General features: G+C 39.1%; 2 protein-coding genes across 2 annotated transcripts; both read left to right on the top strand.

Moving 5' to 3' along the window:
* Positions 1 to 523: 523 nt before the first annotated feature.
* Positions 524 to 3,669, top strand: pym1 (PYM homolog 1, exon junction complex associated factor). Its single transcript, XM_082520162.1, has 3 exons — positions 524 to 797; positions 2,415 to 2,508; positions 2,629 to 3,669. Exons 1-3 carry the CDS (start codon positions 767 to 769, stop codon positions 3,137 to 3,139), a joined length of 636 nt encoding a protein of 211 aa, XP_082376288.1. The 5' UTR covers positions 524 to 766; the 3' UTR covers positions 3,140 to 3,669.
* A 3,856-nt stretch (positions 3,670 to 7,525) lies between these two features.
* On the top strand, positions 7,526 to 11,511 carry LOC309696626 (matrix metalloproteinase-19-like). Its single transcript, XM_082517920.1, has 9 exons — positions 7,526 to 7,748; positions 8,184 to 8,272; positions 8,360 to 8,490; positions 8,569 to 8,781; positions 8,871 to 9,116; positions 9,201 to 9,302; positions 9,423 to 9,587; positions 9,701 to 9,828; positions 9,900 to 11,511. The coding sequence occupies exons 1-9, from the start codon at positions 7,632 to 7,634 to the stop codon at positions 10,137 to 10,139; spliced, it is 1,431 nt and encodes a 476-aa protein (XP_082374046.1). The 5' UTR covers positions 7,526 to 7,631; the 3' UTR covers positions 10,140 to 11,511.
* Positions 11,512 to 11,876: the final 365 nt, after the last annotated feature.

The raw sequence follows: 11,876 nt of genomic DNA on the forward strand, positions 1-11,876 counted from the left end.
CCTACGCTGTGTCACTGCATCATTCCATGTTTGGCACTGATCACCACCTGCACTCATGTATATATCTTTCTACGTAGCACTCTTAATTCTTATTCTCATGTATATATCTCATGTATAGCTCATGCACATATCTTTCTACGTAGCACTTTTAATTCTTATCCCTACTTTTATTTTTTCATGTCTATTTAAGTGCTATTTATGACACTATTTAAGTGCTATTTATTACACTATGTTTGCACTGAAGCACCGCAGCAATTTCCTAATGTTGTAAACCTGCTCAACATTTGGCAATAAACCCCTTTCTGATTCTGATTCTGATTCTGATTAGATTTATCTCCAAAGGACAGACTTCCAAAAAATACAGAAAGAAGAAAAAAATAGCATTTGGAATAGAAAGAAGGGAGGTTTTTAAGAACTAACAAATTTAACACGACTTTTCTTTTTGTATTTTTTTATTAACGTGAGAACAATACGCATACTGTCCAAACCTGGCAACCCAGAATCCACGTCGTCATTTCCGAAGTCGAAGAATAGGGTACGCTCGTTGTGTTACCTTGCACCGCCCGCCAGCCTCTTTAACAGCCATACACATGTGCTGTCATGATCGGGCACACATCGAGCGGCGAAATAACTTTAAAGCAGATGTTTAAAAAGCTGTAAGTGTGGTGCTGTGAGTGAGCGAGGTAAAGGAGGGGACCTTTGGGTACACCATTACCGATAGATAGTAATCCAGAGCGAGGGGAGCGGAGTAGCTCACTACACCAAAATGGCAACCCCCTATGTGACAGATGAATCTGGTAAGGCTGATGCATGTGCCAGACCTTTGTCTCAAAGAAAATGTATCTTACATTTTAAATCTTACAGCTACAGGGGAGAGATAGCCCGTCTTTCGCCTTTGCAGCATTCATCGTTTATAGTTCCCCGACACCGCCAACTGAAGGTTTTCTATGTTGCAGCTAGCTAATGCTAGTAACTAAAAATGGCTAAGTCTTCCGTAAAGCTAGTTAGCGTGTTGCTAAACACTCCAGGCGCACTTTTTAGTTATTAGAGTTAAATCACCGTTTAACATAACGCTTATAAGTGTCAGACACACATTTCCATGGTGCTTAGGAAAACATCTGGATATTTGACTTTAAATTCCGTGTAGAGGGATAATCTGTTAGTGGCCGCAACAGCTAGAGCTAACGCTGCTGATGCCGTGAATTAAGCTGATGTTGTCTTAGACTGTCACTGTATTAAGTCCGTTTAGAGGCTGTAATTTAATCCAAAGAACATCTGTAGTAAATAAAAAACATTTTTTGACTGTACAATTGTTAAAAATAACGGAGAGTTGTGAATTAATAAAAGCAGATAAATTTGATTTGTTATTCACTTATTTTCCAAACAAGCACAGTGACATCTAGTGGTGTGTAAACCTTATAACAGTCCTTAAACAAGTTTTACCTCTGTGTGCAATAAACTAAATATGTCCCTGCATTTAAAGAAAACTCTAGCACTGTTGTTGAGATGATCTGCAGTAAAGCCACTTTCACACTTGCTCACTGTAATGATTCTGCATGTGTTGTGCTTTGGTGTGAAGTTTCTGTGACTGTGGGGTCGTTCGATTGATATGTGTACAACTTTTTAAGTGGTTCACAATGTGACATGAAGAATGTATTCTATGCACATACTTGTAAACTAAGTTGACTGGTTAATGTTCTTTTCTTTATTTTCAGCTACATCAAGTTGTTGTCTTGGATGCACATATTAAACACATTAAAGGGAATGTATATTGCTATAAGTCACCTGTTTATTTTTTACTAGGCTTCATGGTTCACTGCTTAGACCTTGGCTTTGTTTGTGGTATTAGTGCCTTTTGAAACATTTTTTCCATGCACTCAAAAATATAATGACTTGCAGTGTGCTTATTTGTATTAAGCTGTCCAAAGTTTGGTATGTAACTTTGAACTGAACCGAACAATGCAAACCAATTTAGAGTCCACAAATTGGGGAAAAAGTAAATGCAGCTGAAAATGTCTTTATTTTCCTCTCTTAGCATAAGGATTTGTTAGAGACCTTTAAAGTTAGAGTTAGCTCCTTGGTTTATGGTGGACTTTTGAGATTTGCTAAAATAATCTTGCAAAGTAGGAACATGTTAGTATCACATTTTATGGGTTTTAAAATGCCTAAAATGTATGGAAATCCATAAAAAGCACTGTATTAACGTAAGATTCACAGTTAATACATGTAGTTGGTCGGGGCCTTGGGGCTGCAGGAATCTCACACTGTCCAAGTCTTTCTTTTAAATCATCAGTGTTGCCTTTCTGGGAAAACATGGAAAATATCCAGTGAGAATAGAAGCAGTAGACATTTTCAGGTCACTCCTGCACAAAGGTGTATGTCATCTCTAAAATGCTTTGCCTGTTTCGCTTCAGGGAAATACATCGCTGCTACTCAGCGACCTGATGGAACCTGGAGGAAGCCGAGGCGAGTGAAGGACGGTTATGTGCCCCAGGAAGAAGTCCCTGTGTAAGCGCCCTTCTTCTTTCCCTACAGTGTACACACTTTCTTTTTGTGCATTTGTAGGGCTGCATCGTTAATAAAAATTACTCATATACTATTATTTAAATTGCATTTCTCTTGCTTTAGGTATGAAAACAAGTATGTCAAGTTTTTTAAGAGTAAACCAGATCTGCCCCCTGGTTTGAACCCAACTGATGCAGCACAACCAACACAACAGCAGCAGCAGAAGATCCCCGGGTGTGGGGACAGTGACACAGCTGGTCTCTCAAAGTCTGCCAAACGCAACATGAAACGTAAGGAAAAACGAAAACAGCAGCAGCAGCAGGGCCAGGATGGAGATGCGGACGTGGAGTCGGTGAGCAACGCTGTCGAGAATGTGTCCATTTCAGAGAGCGACAAGTCTGCAAACAAGACGGCGGCGCCTGTTTCTGCGGCTTCTTCCATTGACTCTTCAGCAGCGGCGGCTGAAAAGGCTAAGAAGATCAAAAACGTAAAAAAGAAGCTGCGACAGGTTGAGGAGTTGCAGCAGAAAGTGGACTCAGGGGAAATAAAACAGCCAACAAAGGATCAGTTGGAGAAGCTGGGTCGGGCAAAGGCCTTACAAGAGGAATTAGAGCAGCTGGAGCAGGATTCCTGAAGCAATAAAAGACAGCAGAAGAGTTGGATGAACTCAACGTACAAACTACACACAAGAAGGGACCCTTGCATCTTTTGTGATCATAGATTCCATTAAACATATTGTACCTATTTGATATTTGTTATGAACTTGGGAAGTGAACACAGCCCCAGCACCGTCTGCATAGCAGGTGTCGCATCTTAACCACGGACAAGGTTGTTTTATAGATTCTGATAAATAACATTGTGATTCCTCATATACTTGTACAGGAGAGGTTCTTCATCCATAAATATGTTTAAACGGATAATTGTGAATTGTTTTGTGCGTGTCTGTCCTCTCCGTTTTGTACTTTTCATCACATCACGAGGACTCATTTACAGAAAAAAATAAACATGGAAAAAATAATTTTTTTGTCAAAGAAAATCTGGTTTGTTAACATTTCTGTTTTGGAAATTAACATTCTTGTCAATGGTTGGATGCCCTCTTGTAGTCTCACTAATGTTGAGTCTTCACAGTCACTACTTTTATTAAAATACAAGCTGTGTAAAGTGCTTTTGTGTTTTTAAAGTGGAATATGTTTTAAAAAGCATTTACTTGCTCAGAAAATAAGACTAGGGGTGATGATCTATATTTTTGTTTTTATCTATAAATTACATTTAGAAGTCGGCCATCTTGATACAACTTTTGTTTTTTCAATAGTAAGAGGGCCATGTGACACATCAAACTTATTGGTAATGTCACAAGAAAAACAATGGTGCTCGTGGTTTCAACGTAACTTTATTCTTTCATGAGTTATTTACAAGTTTCTCTTTGTTCACAGCCATTGACATGTCGAAGAGGTTAACACGTGAGGAGCGGATCGAAATTGTGTTGATATCTGGTGAACGCAGTAACCGGGTCATTGCAGCAGATTTCAATGCAAGACACCCTACGAGACCACCCATCTCCCATACTACAGTTAGCAAACTGCTTGCTAAGTTTCATGAAACTGGTTCAGTGTTGGATTTGCCAAAATGTGGAAGCAAGAAAACTGTCACTAATGAAGAAACATCAGTGGCTGTCCTAGCTTCATTCAGCAAGAGCCCACAGCGTAGCACTCGCCGCATGTCACTGGAGAGTGGCATTAGTCGAACATCCCTTCTGTGGATATTAGCTACTCACAAATGGCAACCTTACAACTCCAGCTACTGCAGCATCTCAACGAGGATGACCCAGATCGGCCCCAGAATTTGCAGAATGGGCAAAACAAAAACTGGAACAGGACCCTCAGTTCAGGCAGAAGATTTTGTTCAGTGATGAGGCAAACTTTTATGTGAATGGTGAAGTTGACAAACAAAACCACCGCTATCGGTCTGACACTAACCCACATTGGATGGATCCCTCCAAGACTGTTGGAACAACAAAAGTGATGGTTTGGTGTGGTATATGGGGTACAACGATAGTGGGTCCATTCTTCATCAATGGAAACCTCAAGGCCACTGGATATTGAGTTTTTCCAGCAAGATGGTGCACCACCACATTATGGGTGCCAGGTCCGAGCATTCCTAGATGAACAGTTTCCTGGAAAGTGGATTGGTCGTCGTGGGCCAGTTGAATGTCTCCTGACCACCTTAGACTTTTATCTTTGGGGTCATCTGAAGGCAATTGTCTATGGTGTGAAGATACGAGATGTGCAGCACCTGAAACTACGGATACTGGATGCCTGTGTTGGCATTTCTCCTGCGGTGTTGTTATCAGTGTGTGAAGAGTTGGAGAAGAGGGTTGCATTGACAATCCAACACAATGGGCAGCACATTGAAGACATTTTATAAGTGGTCAGAAACTTGTAAATAACTCATGAAAAAATAAAGTTACGTTGAAACCGAGCACACCATTGTTTTTCTTGTGACATTACCAATAAGTTTGATGTGTCACATGGCCCTCTTCCTATTGAAAAAACAAAAATGTATCCAAAGAGCTCCATTGCTGTTCCAGCACTTTACAAACAGACTCATGAGCCATGTCTTTGACATGTTCCTCTACTCCTTGTATGCCTTTGTGCAGCTTTGCTACCATTACACTAAGTGCATAGATGATATGCCATAGTGAGCCTTGACGGGAGCAGCTGAAACAAATACACTGACTAATCCTTTTGAGTAACATTTGCTTTAATATGAAAAAAAAAAACCATTAAAAAATACAGAGGGTAGGAAGCACATTGAGTGATCTAGAGAGCCACCAGGAACACCAGGACAGAGACACTTAATGCTGGACAGGCCAGACAAATTTGGACTACCCCTTTCATGCAAAGGGTTTGGCATAGGGTCAAAACTAACAAAAAAAAAGTGTGCTGTTGTAGAATTGTTGATAGCCTATATTTGAGGGATGAGTGGTCCTGATGAGGATGTTATATTAATGATTTTTCTGGCTCAAAATGGACCGCTGGGATGTAACATAAAGTAAGAATGAGTCATCCACATGTAGTCAAGGCAAAGGGGTCTGTATTAACTTAAGTCGATATATTCTTCTGTTATGTTTAGTCATTTGATAAAAATGTACCTAAAGCTTAAATAAATTAAACCCCACTTATAAAAACTTCAAAGTCATCGTTCTGACGATTGTCCAGTATTTGATATAAGCAGGAAAGTCCCTATATAGGCTATCTTTATTATTAATATGTTTGAATGTCTATACTGGTAGCTGTTTTCCAGTCTGAAACCTGGGCAGGCTCACAGGGATTACCTGTACAGTTGTGGCCAAATGTTCATATGACATGAATGCCATAGTAATTTGGGGCTTTTAAAGATTTCTTTAACCCGTTCTTTTTCCAGGTTGGAATGATTGTACAGCATACAATTAGGTGTGCAAGTTTGGATTTATTTTGGGTTTTCTTTAATCCACACAGGGTACACAAGTATACAACATACAGGCTCAGATATTTACATAAAACTTGCTCTAGTAATTGACTAAATGTCCCTTAGCAAGTTGCACCTCAACCAAATGCTTTTGGTAGCCATCAACAAACTTTGGTATAATTCTGGCTGATATTTGACTAATCTTATTGGCAGAGTTGACAGAGTTCTTTTAAATTGGTTGGCTTCCTGACACAGACTTGGCTTTTTTCAAAGTCCACAAATTTTCAGTAAGATTGAGATCAGGGCTTTGCAAAGGCCATTTCAGAAGCTTAATATTTGCCTGCTTTATCCATTCCAAGTCATTGCGGCCAGATGGGTCCAGATGTGTGATTGGAGGTTTGAGCCTTGGTGGTTCCTGTGTTGTTCATGAATATCCTAATGAGTGTCCTCTCATCTGACGGTGACAGTTTGGATGTATACTTTTGACCCCACTTGGATTAAAGAAAAGGTGTATGCTGCACAATCATCCACCCTGGAAAAAGCAGTTCAAACAAATCAGTAAAAACCCCAAATTGCCCTGACATTCATGCCCATGATGCGTGTATGTAAGCTATTAACCACACAATAACACTGATCTCATTTTTTAAACTTTGTGTTTAATAGAGGCATCCACCATCTTGATGGTGCATACAAGAAAATCATGATAGATCCACTTTAATATGTTTGCTTTCCTCCATTAGAATTAGTCAATCAATGACAAAGCTTATGCCTTAAAGAGCCAGAGAGGCTAGATAAAAATTCTCTTTCTTGGTGAGGAATCAGGGATGGTCTCACCAGGAGATGTAAATGTTTTAAACCCCAGGAGTTTTGCCGTCTCGGTTTTTATGAGCCTTTATTCCACAATGAAACAGCAGAGGAGGAGGCGTACTCTGTCTCAGACACGATTTGTAGCAATGGTTACACGGGGGTGTCATTGTTTTTGCTTGAATGGGCTCCTACTTTGAGAACAATATAATTAGCTGTTGTCTCATTGAGGATGTGTGGTTTGTTGTTGTTTTTTATACGGCAACCACAGGATAAAGAACGCTCAGATATTGTGGAATAAAGTGCAGATTTCACAAACATGAATCACATGTGAGCAACTCGGTAGCATTTCTGTTACATCTACCACAGACATCCGTTATAAAGTAATACAGCTTAATTAAAAATCAAGAAAGTGCTTGTCTTCCACCACAATGACATAACTAGTCGCAAGACGGCACCTTTATTAGGTAGTGGGCAGCTCATCCACATTCTAAAAAAAGTTCATTCTTAATTTATTTGCTTCCTTTGACGTAAACAACATTACTCTGAAGTTATTCTTACACCCTTCAAGACAAATGGCTCTAAATGATGGTGTCAGAAGGCGTGATCAGGTGGTTAACATCTGAAATATGTGTTGGTGTTTTGCAGTCGACACATCACATTCCTTGTAAATATTTATTATGTGGTTTCGAGGCAGGTCCTGAACAGACACTTGACAGTATAAATACTAAGACACCAACTTTGACACAGTTATAGAAGAACGAACACAGAGAAGATGGATAAAATGATGTTTGGAAAGACACACAGCTTATTTATCAGTTGAAAAGATCAACTTGCCGCATTGGATTCAAAGTTGTTGTTTTTTCTATCTAGTAATGGAAAAAGACCCAAACTGGAAAATGGAATACAGACTGGAGTTAATGGTGCTTCTTGTTTTGTTGATAACAGCTTCATCTATCGCCCTGAGCAGAAAAGATACCACAGAAGCCATGGTAAGAAAATACAAAACAAGCTGGATCTGCTGGAATATAATCTAAAATATTAATGTAAAAATCACAGTCTCCGAGTCTAGAATTTGCATACAATTCGCTGAGAATTAAAATAGAAATACTTGGAGCATGCACTGCTGTCCAGTTTTAACATTACTTCCACAGAGATCAGCAGAAACTGGATTTTTAATTGTCTTAAGCTCACCAATGTCACTGTAAGGCCAGATCTCTATATAATTGGCACAAATGGAAGTAATTCCTCAGCTGGTAATGGAGCATCTATATTCAGTCAACCTCACCTCACCCATGCTGAGATTATTTAGTTTCAGTGACCAAAAATAGTCAAGTAACATGTCAAAAAAGAAAGAACAATTGTTTTAATCTGTTTAGTAGAGATCAATAATTTAATATCCCTCACACTGTCTGCCATTCTTTTAGGTTTACTTAAAGAAGTATGGCTACCTGCACATCCCACTGGACAGTAAAGTTCAAGATTATTCACATGAGCAAATGGCGGAAGCTTTAAGGTTAACCATCTTATCAGTTTACATTGTCCTCATTTACTATTTAGACTTCATTTCAATTGAAAGTTCAAACTTTTTTTTTAATGTCAGAATGTTTCAGAAAGTGACCAACCTGCAGGTATCAGGAAAACTGGATTTAGCCACGCTGGCAATGATGAATAAACCTCGATGTGGCCTCGAGGATTCTTTCGATAACAAATCTCTCAAATATCGAGTCCTGGGTAGGTAACGGTATACATATTGGATTTTTAATGTGTAGTTTATGTGCATATAAAGGATTTAGAATTATAATTTCACAGGTTACTGGCGTAAGAAAATGCTGACGTACCGCATTTACAATTACACTCCTGATCTGGGTCAGGGAAAGACTCGCATGGCCATCCAGAATGCTTTTAAGTACTGGAGTGATGTGTCACCTTTAAGGTTCAGAGAGTTGGATCAAGGAAGAGCAGACATCAAAATCTCATTTCACAGAAAAGACAAGACGTGTCCAGTACCCTTTGATGGCCGAGGTAGGACCAGCATATGAACAAAGAAACTCCAAAGTTTTGTGATCTGAGTGACTTCTGGTATTTAATTAGAATCCTTGCTTCATCTTTAGGCCGTGTTTTAGCGCATGCTGATGCCCCCGAGTCTGGCATTGTGCACTTCGATGAGGATGAACTGTGGACAGAAGGGAAGAGTTCTGGCTCCAACCTGAGGATTGTAGCAGCTCATGAAATTGGCCACGCTCTAGGCCTGGGCCACTCACAGTACTACAATGCACTGATGGGACCTGTTTACAATGGATACCGCTCTGACTTCAAGCTTCATCCAGATGACATACAAGGGATCCAAGCTTTATACGGTATTGCCAAAATGTTATTACAGCACCATATGAATATATCTTTGAAGTACTATTTATGCAACCTGCAATGCTATCCCTTTTCAGGAAAGCCAGAGAAGATTCCTGAATCCAGAAATCCAGGACAGTCAAGGCCAGGAGGAGTTATTCCAAATCCATGCAAGGCCACTGTGGATGCAGTTATGTTGGGTACAGAGACTCTGATGCTCTAATACAAATTCCTTTATATATGCTTTGCTCTGTATTTTGTTTAACAAAACAGGAAGATGCTTCTAAAGATATTTTTTCTCCTACATTTTGCCCCTGCAGGTCCTTTGCGTAAGACATACTTTTTCAGTGGGCAGTATGTGTGGACAGTGTCCAACTCTGACTACAACACTCCCTCCCAGATTTCCGCACTGTGGAAGGAGCTGCCAGGAAGTCTCAGTGCAGCTGTTCACTCTCCGCGAACTGGCAAATCCTACTTTCTGAAAGGTTTATTCAGTAGTTTTATCAGCAGCGTTCAGAATGTTTAATTCCAGCTGTGTGTTCTGTTTGGTGTGTTTTCTGAATTCAAGTGTCTTTCCTCTGCAAACATCCTTTCACAGGAGACAAATTATGGAGATACACAGGCTTCAAACTTGACCAGGGCTTCCCCAAACGTTTGTCCAACATCCCTGCAAATATTGACTCTGCTTTTTACTTCAATAAGAACCAGAAGATTATCTTTTTCAAAGTAAGATGATTTTCAGTCTTTTTGTTGTTTTTGATATCTGAACTCAGTCAATAATTTGCTCTTTATTTCAGGGCTCTGGATACTGGCAATGGGATGAAATTGCTCCGACGGATTTCAAATCATACCCTAAACCAGTTGGACAACTCTTCAAAGGGATGCCCAGCAACACTGATGCTGCACTAACGTGGACTAATGGTTATGTATACATATTTAAAGGCACCGAGTATTGGCGTGTAAACCAAAACTACCAAGCAGTGGAGAAGACCTACCCTCTCAACACTGCCTTGCGCTGGATGCAGTGTGACGACTGAGCCACCAGAGGCCACTGGGGACTCAACATTAGCCTTATCTGCACAATGACTTGATTTAATAACAGTGAAACAAGCTCACAGTATGGGTATTGGTTATGTGGGTGTGTGCAATGATATTTGCTTCTCAGTCCTGTCATGTTGAGCAAAAAAGGAATACTAAAGCTTCCACTTACCTAATTAAACTAACAAATAAACTAGTAACTAGTTAAAATAGTTATCTTTAATTATACATACTTCTGCTTCTCTTCCACTTTAACATTAAATAAACAGACCAATCAACCAGGATAACAGAGGAGAGGACATTAATCACAGAACACGTGAGGAATACTTCTCTGTAGCCTTCCCCCGGTTGCATTTTATTGGTGTATGTGTACATTATGTCAGTATATTATATGAGTTATATCAAATGTTGTTAGGGTGCCCTTTTTAACGTCTGGCCACAAATGCCAGATAAAGGAGTCTTGGTAAAATCTAAACGAATCAAATAAAACCAAAACAGATTTTTGTGAAGCTCACGCTGCTCTTAACAAAGCAGGAGTCTTAAGAAGTCAGAGCAGGTGGAAAACACCTGTGTAGTTGTGCATGCAGTGTCTTTGAAGGATAAGGTCACTTTACATGATAAGAAAGTCAACTTCAGACACGTGAACAAGATCAGCAGGCGGTTTTCACCACATGGAGATCTTCCAAATACCTAACTTCTGTGTTCACTTTTATTTAGGCACCAGTTTATTATAATTAATTAAAATGAAACTAAAAACTACAACTCGATGTGAACAATTGAAATAACTGAAATAAAAATCAGACTTTGAATAGGCTGATTGAAAATTATATTGTGCATTCAGAAAACTAAGAATTAATTTTGCTGCCGTGTGGTTCTATTGGAAACATCAGAAGACTTTGTTGTATGTGTTTTTCCGTGACCGTAATTTTTCGATTACACTGTTGTGTTCTAATATCTATTCTGGACTTCTTAGCACTTGCCCTTAACAAATACCACCCACATAAAAAAAAAAGACTGTATTAAAACTGGACATCGTCAGACCATAAAAAGCTCAATTGTGAAATGTGCAAACCAGCGGAAACTAGCTGAAGCTACACTGAAATGAAAACTTTAATTCAAAATGAAATGAAAATTAGAAGGAACAAAAAAATTGAAACTGTATTTACTCAGACAGAAGACAACGGCTCAAAAATGTGAAAAATGTCATTTCCACTTTCTTTTAAAATGTCTGTGGAGAAGTTTTTTGCTACGATAAACATCATTCTGTACAAAAATGTCCATAATATCATTATGCATGTACAAGGACAATAAAGGGCTATTCTATTCTATTCTAAATCCTTGCACGTAAAGTGCAAAGTTAACATAGCTGAACAGTAGCGACATTAACTGAAAAAACAAAGGGTGGGAAAAAAGTGGAATTAACATTTAAACAAGTGTGAATAAAGGGAAGGTTAAGAACAAAACTGACATATTCATACATTAAAATTAAATTATAATTAAAACAATGTTCCAGAAATCTTGGACCCATTTTCATAGTGTTCATAGACTTCTTGTTTTCTTCTTTTCTGCTAACCTGAACCCCACAACCATAAAACTGTATAGAACAAAGTGCATTGACTAAGTGGCAACATCCAGAAGGGACTGCAAATCGAAGTCAACACTGCAGTTCCTCAAGTGACCACTTGAGGCTGGCTCCGTAAAGTGAGTCTGTACTCAGAGACTCCAGTGTTAAAAGG

Source organism: Aulonocara stuartgranti (genome assembly GCF_965226115.1).
Source record: "Aulonocara stuartgranti genome assembly, chromosome: 20".
Taxonomy (NCBI): domain Eukaryota; kingdom Metazoa; phylum Chordata; class Actinopteri; order Cichliformes; family Cichlidae; genus Aulonocara; species Aulonocara stuartgranti.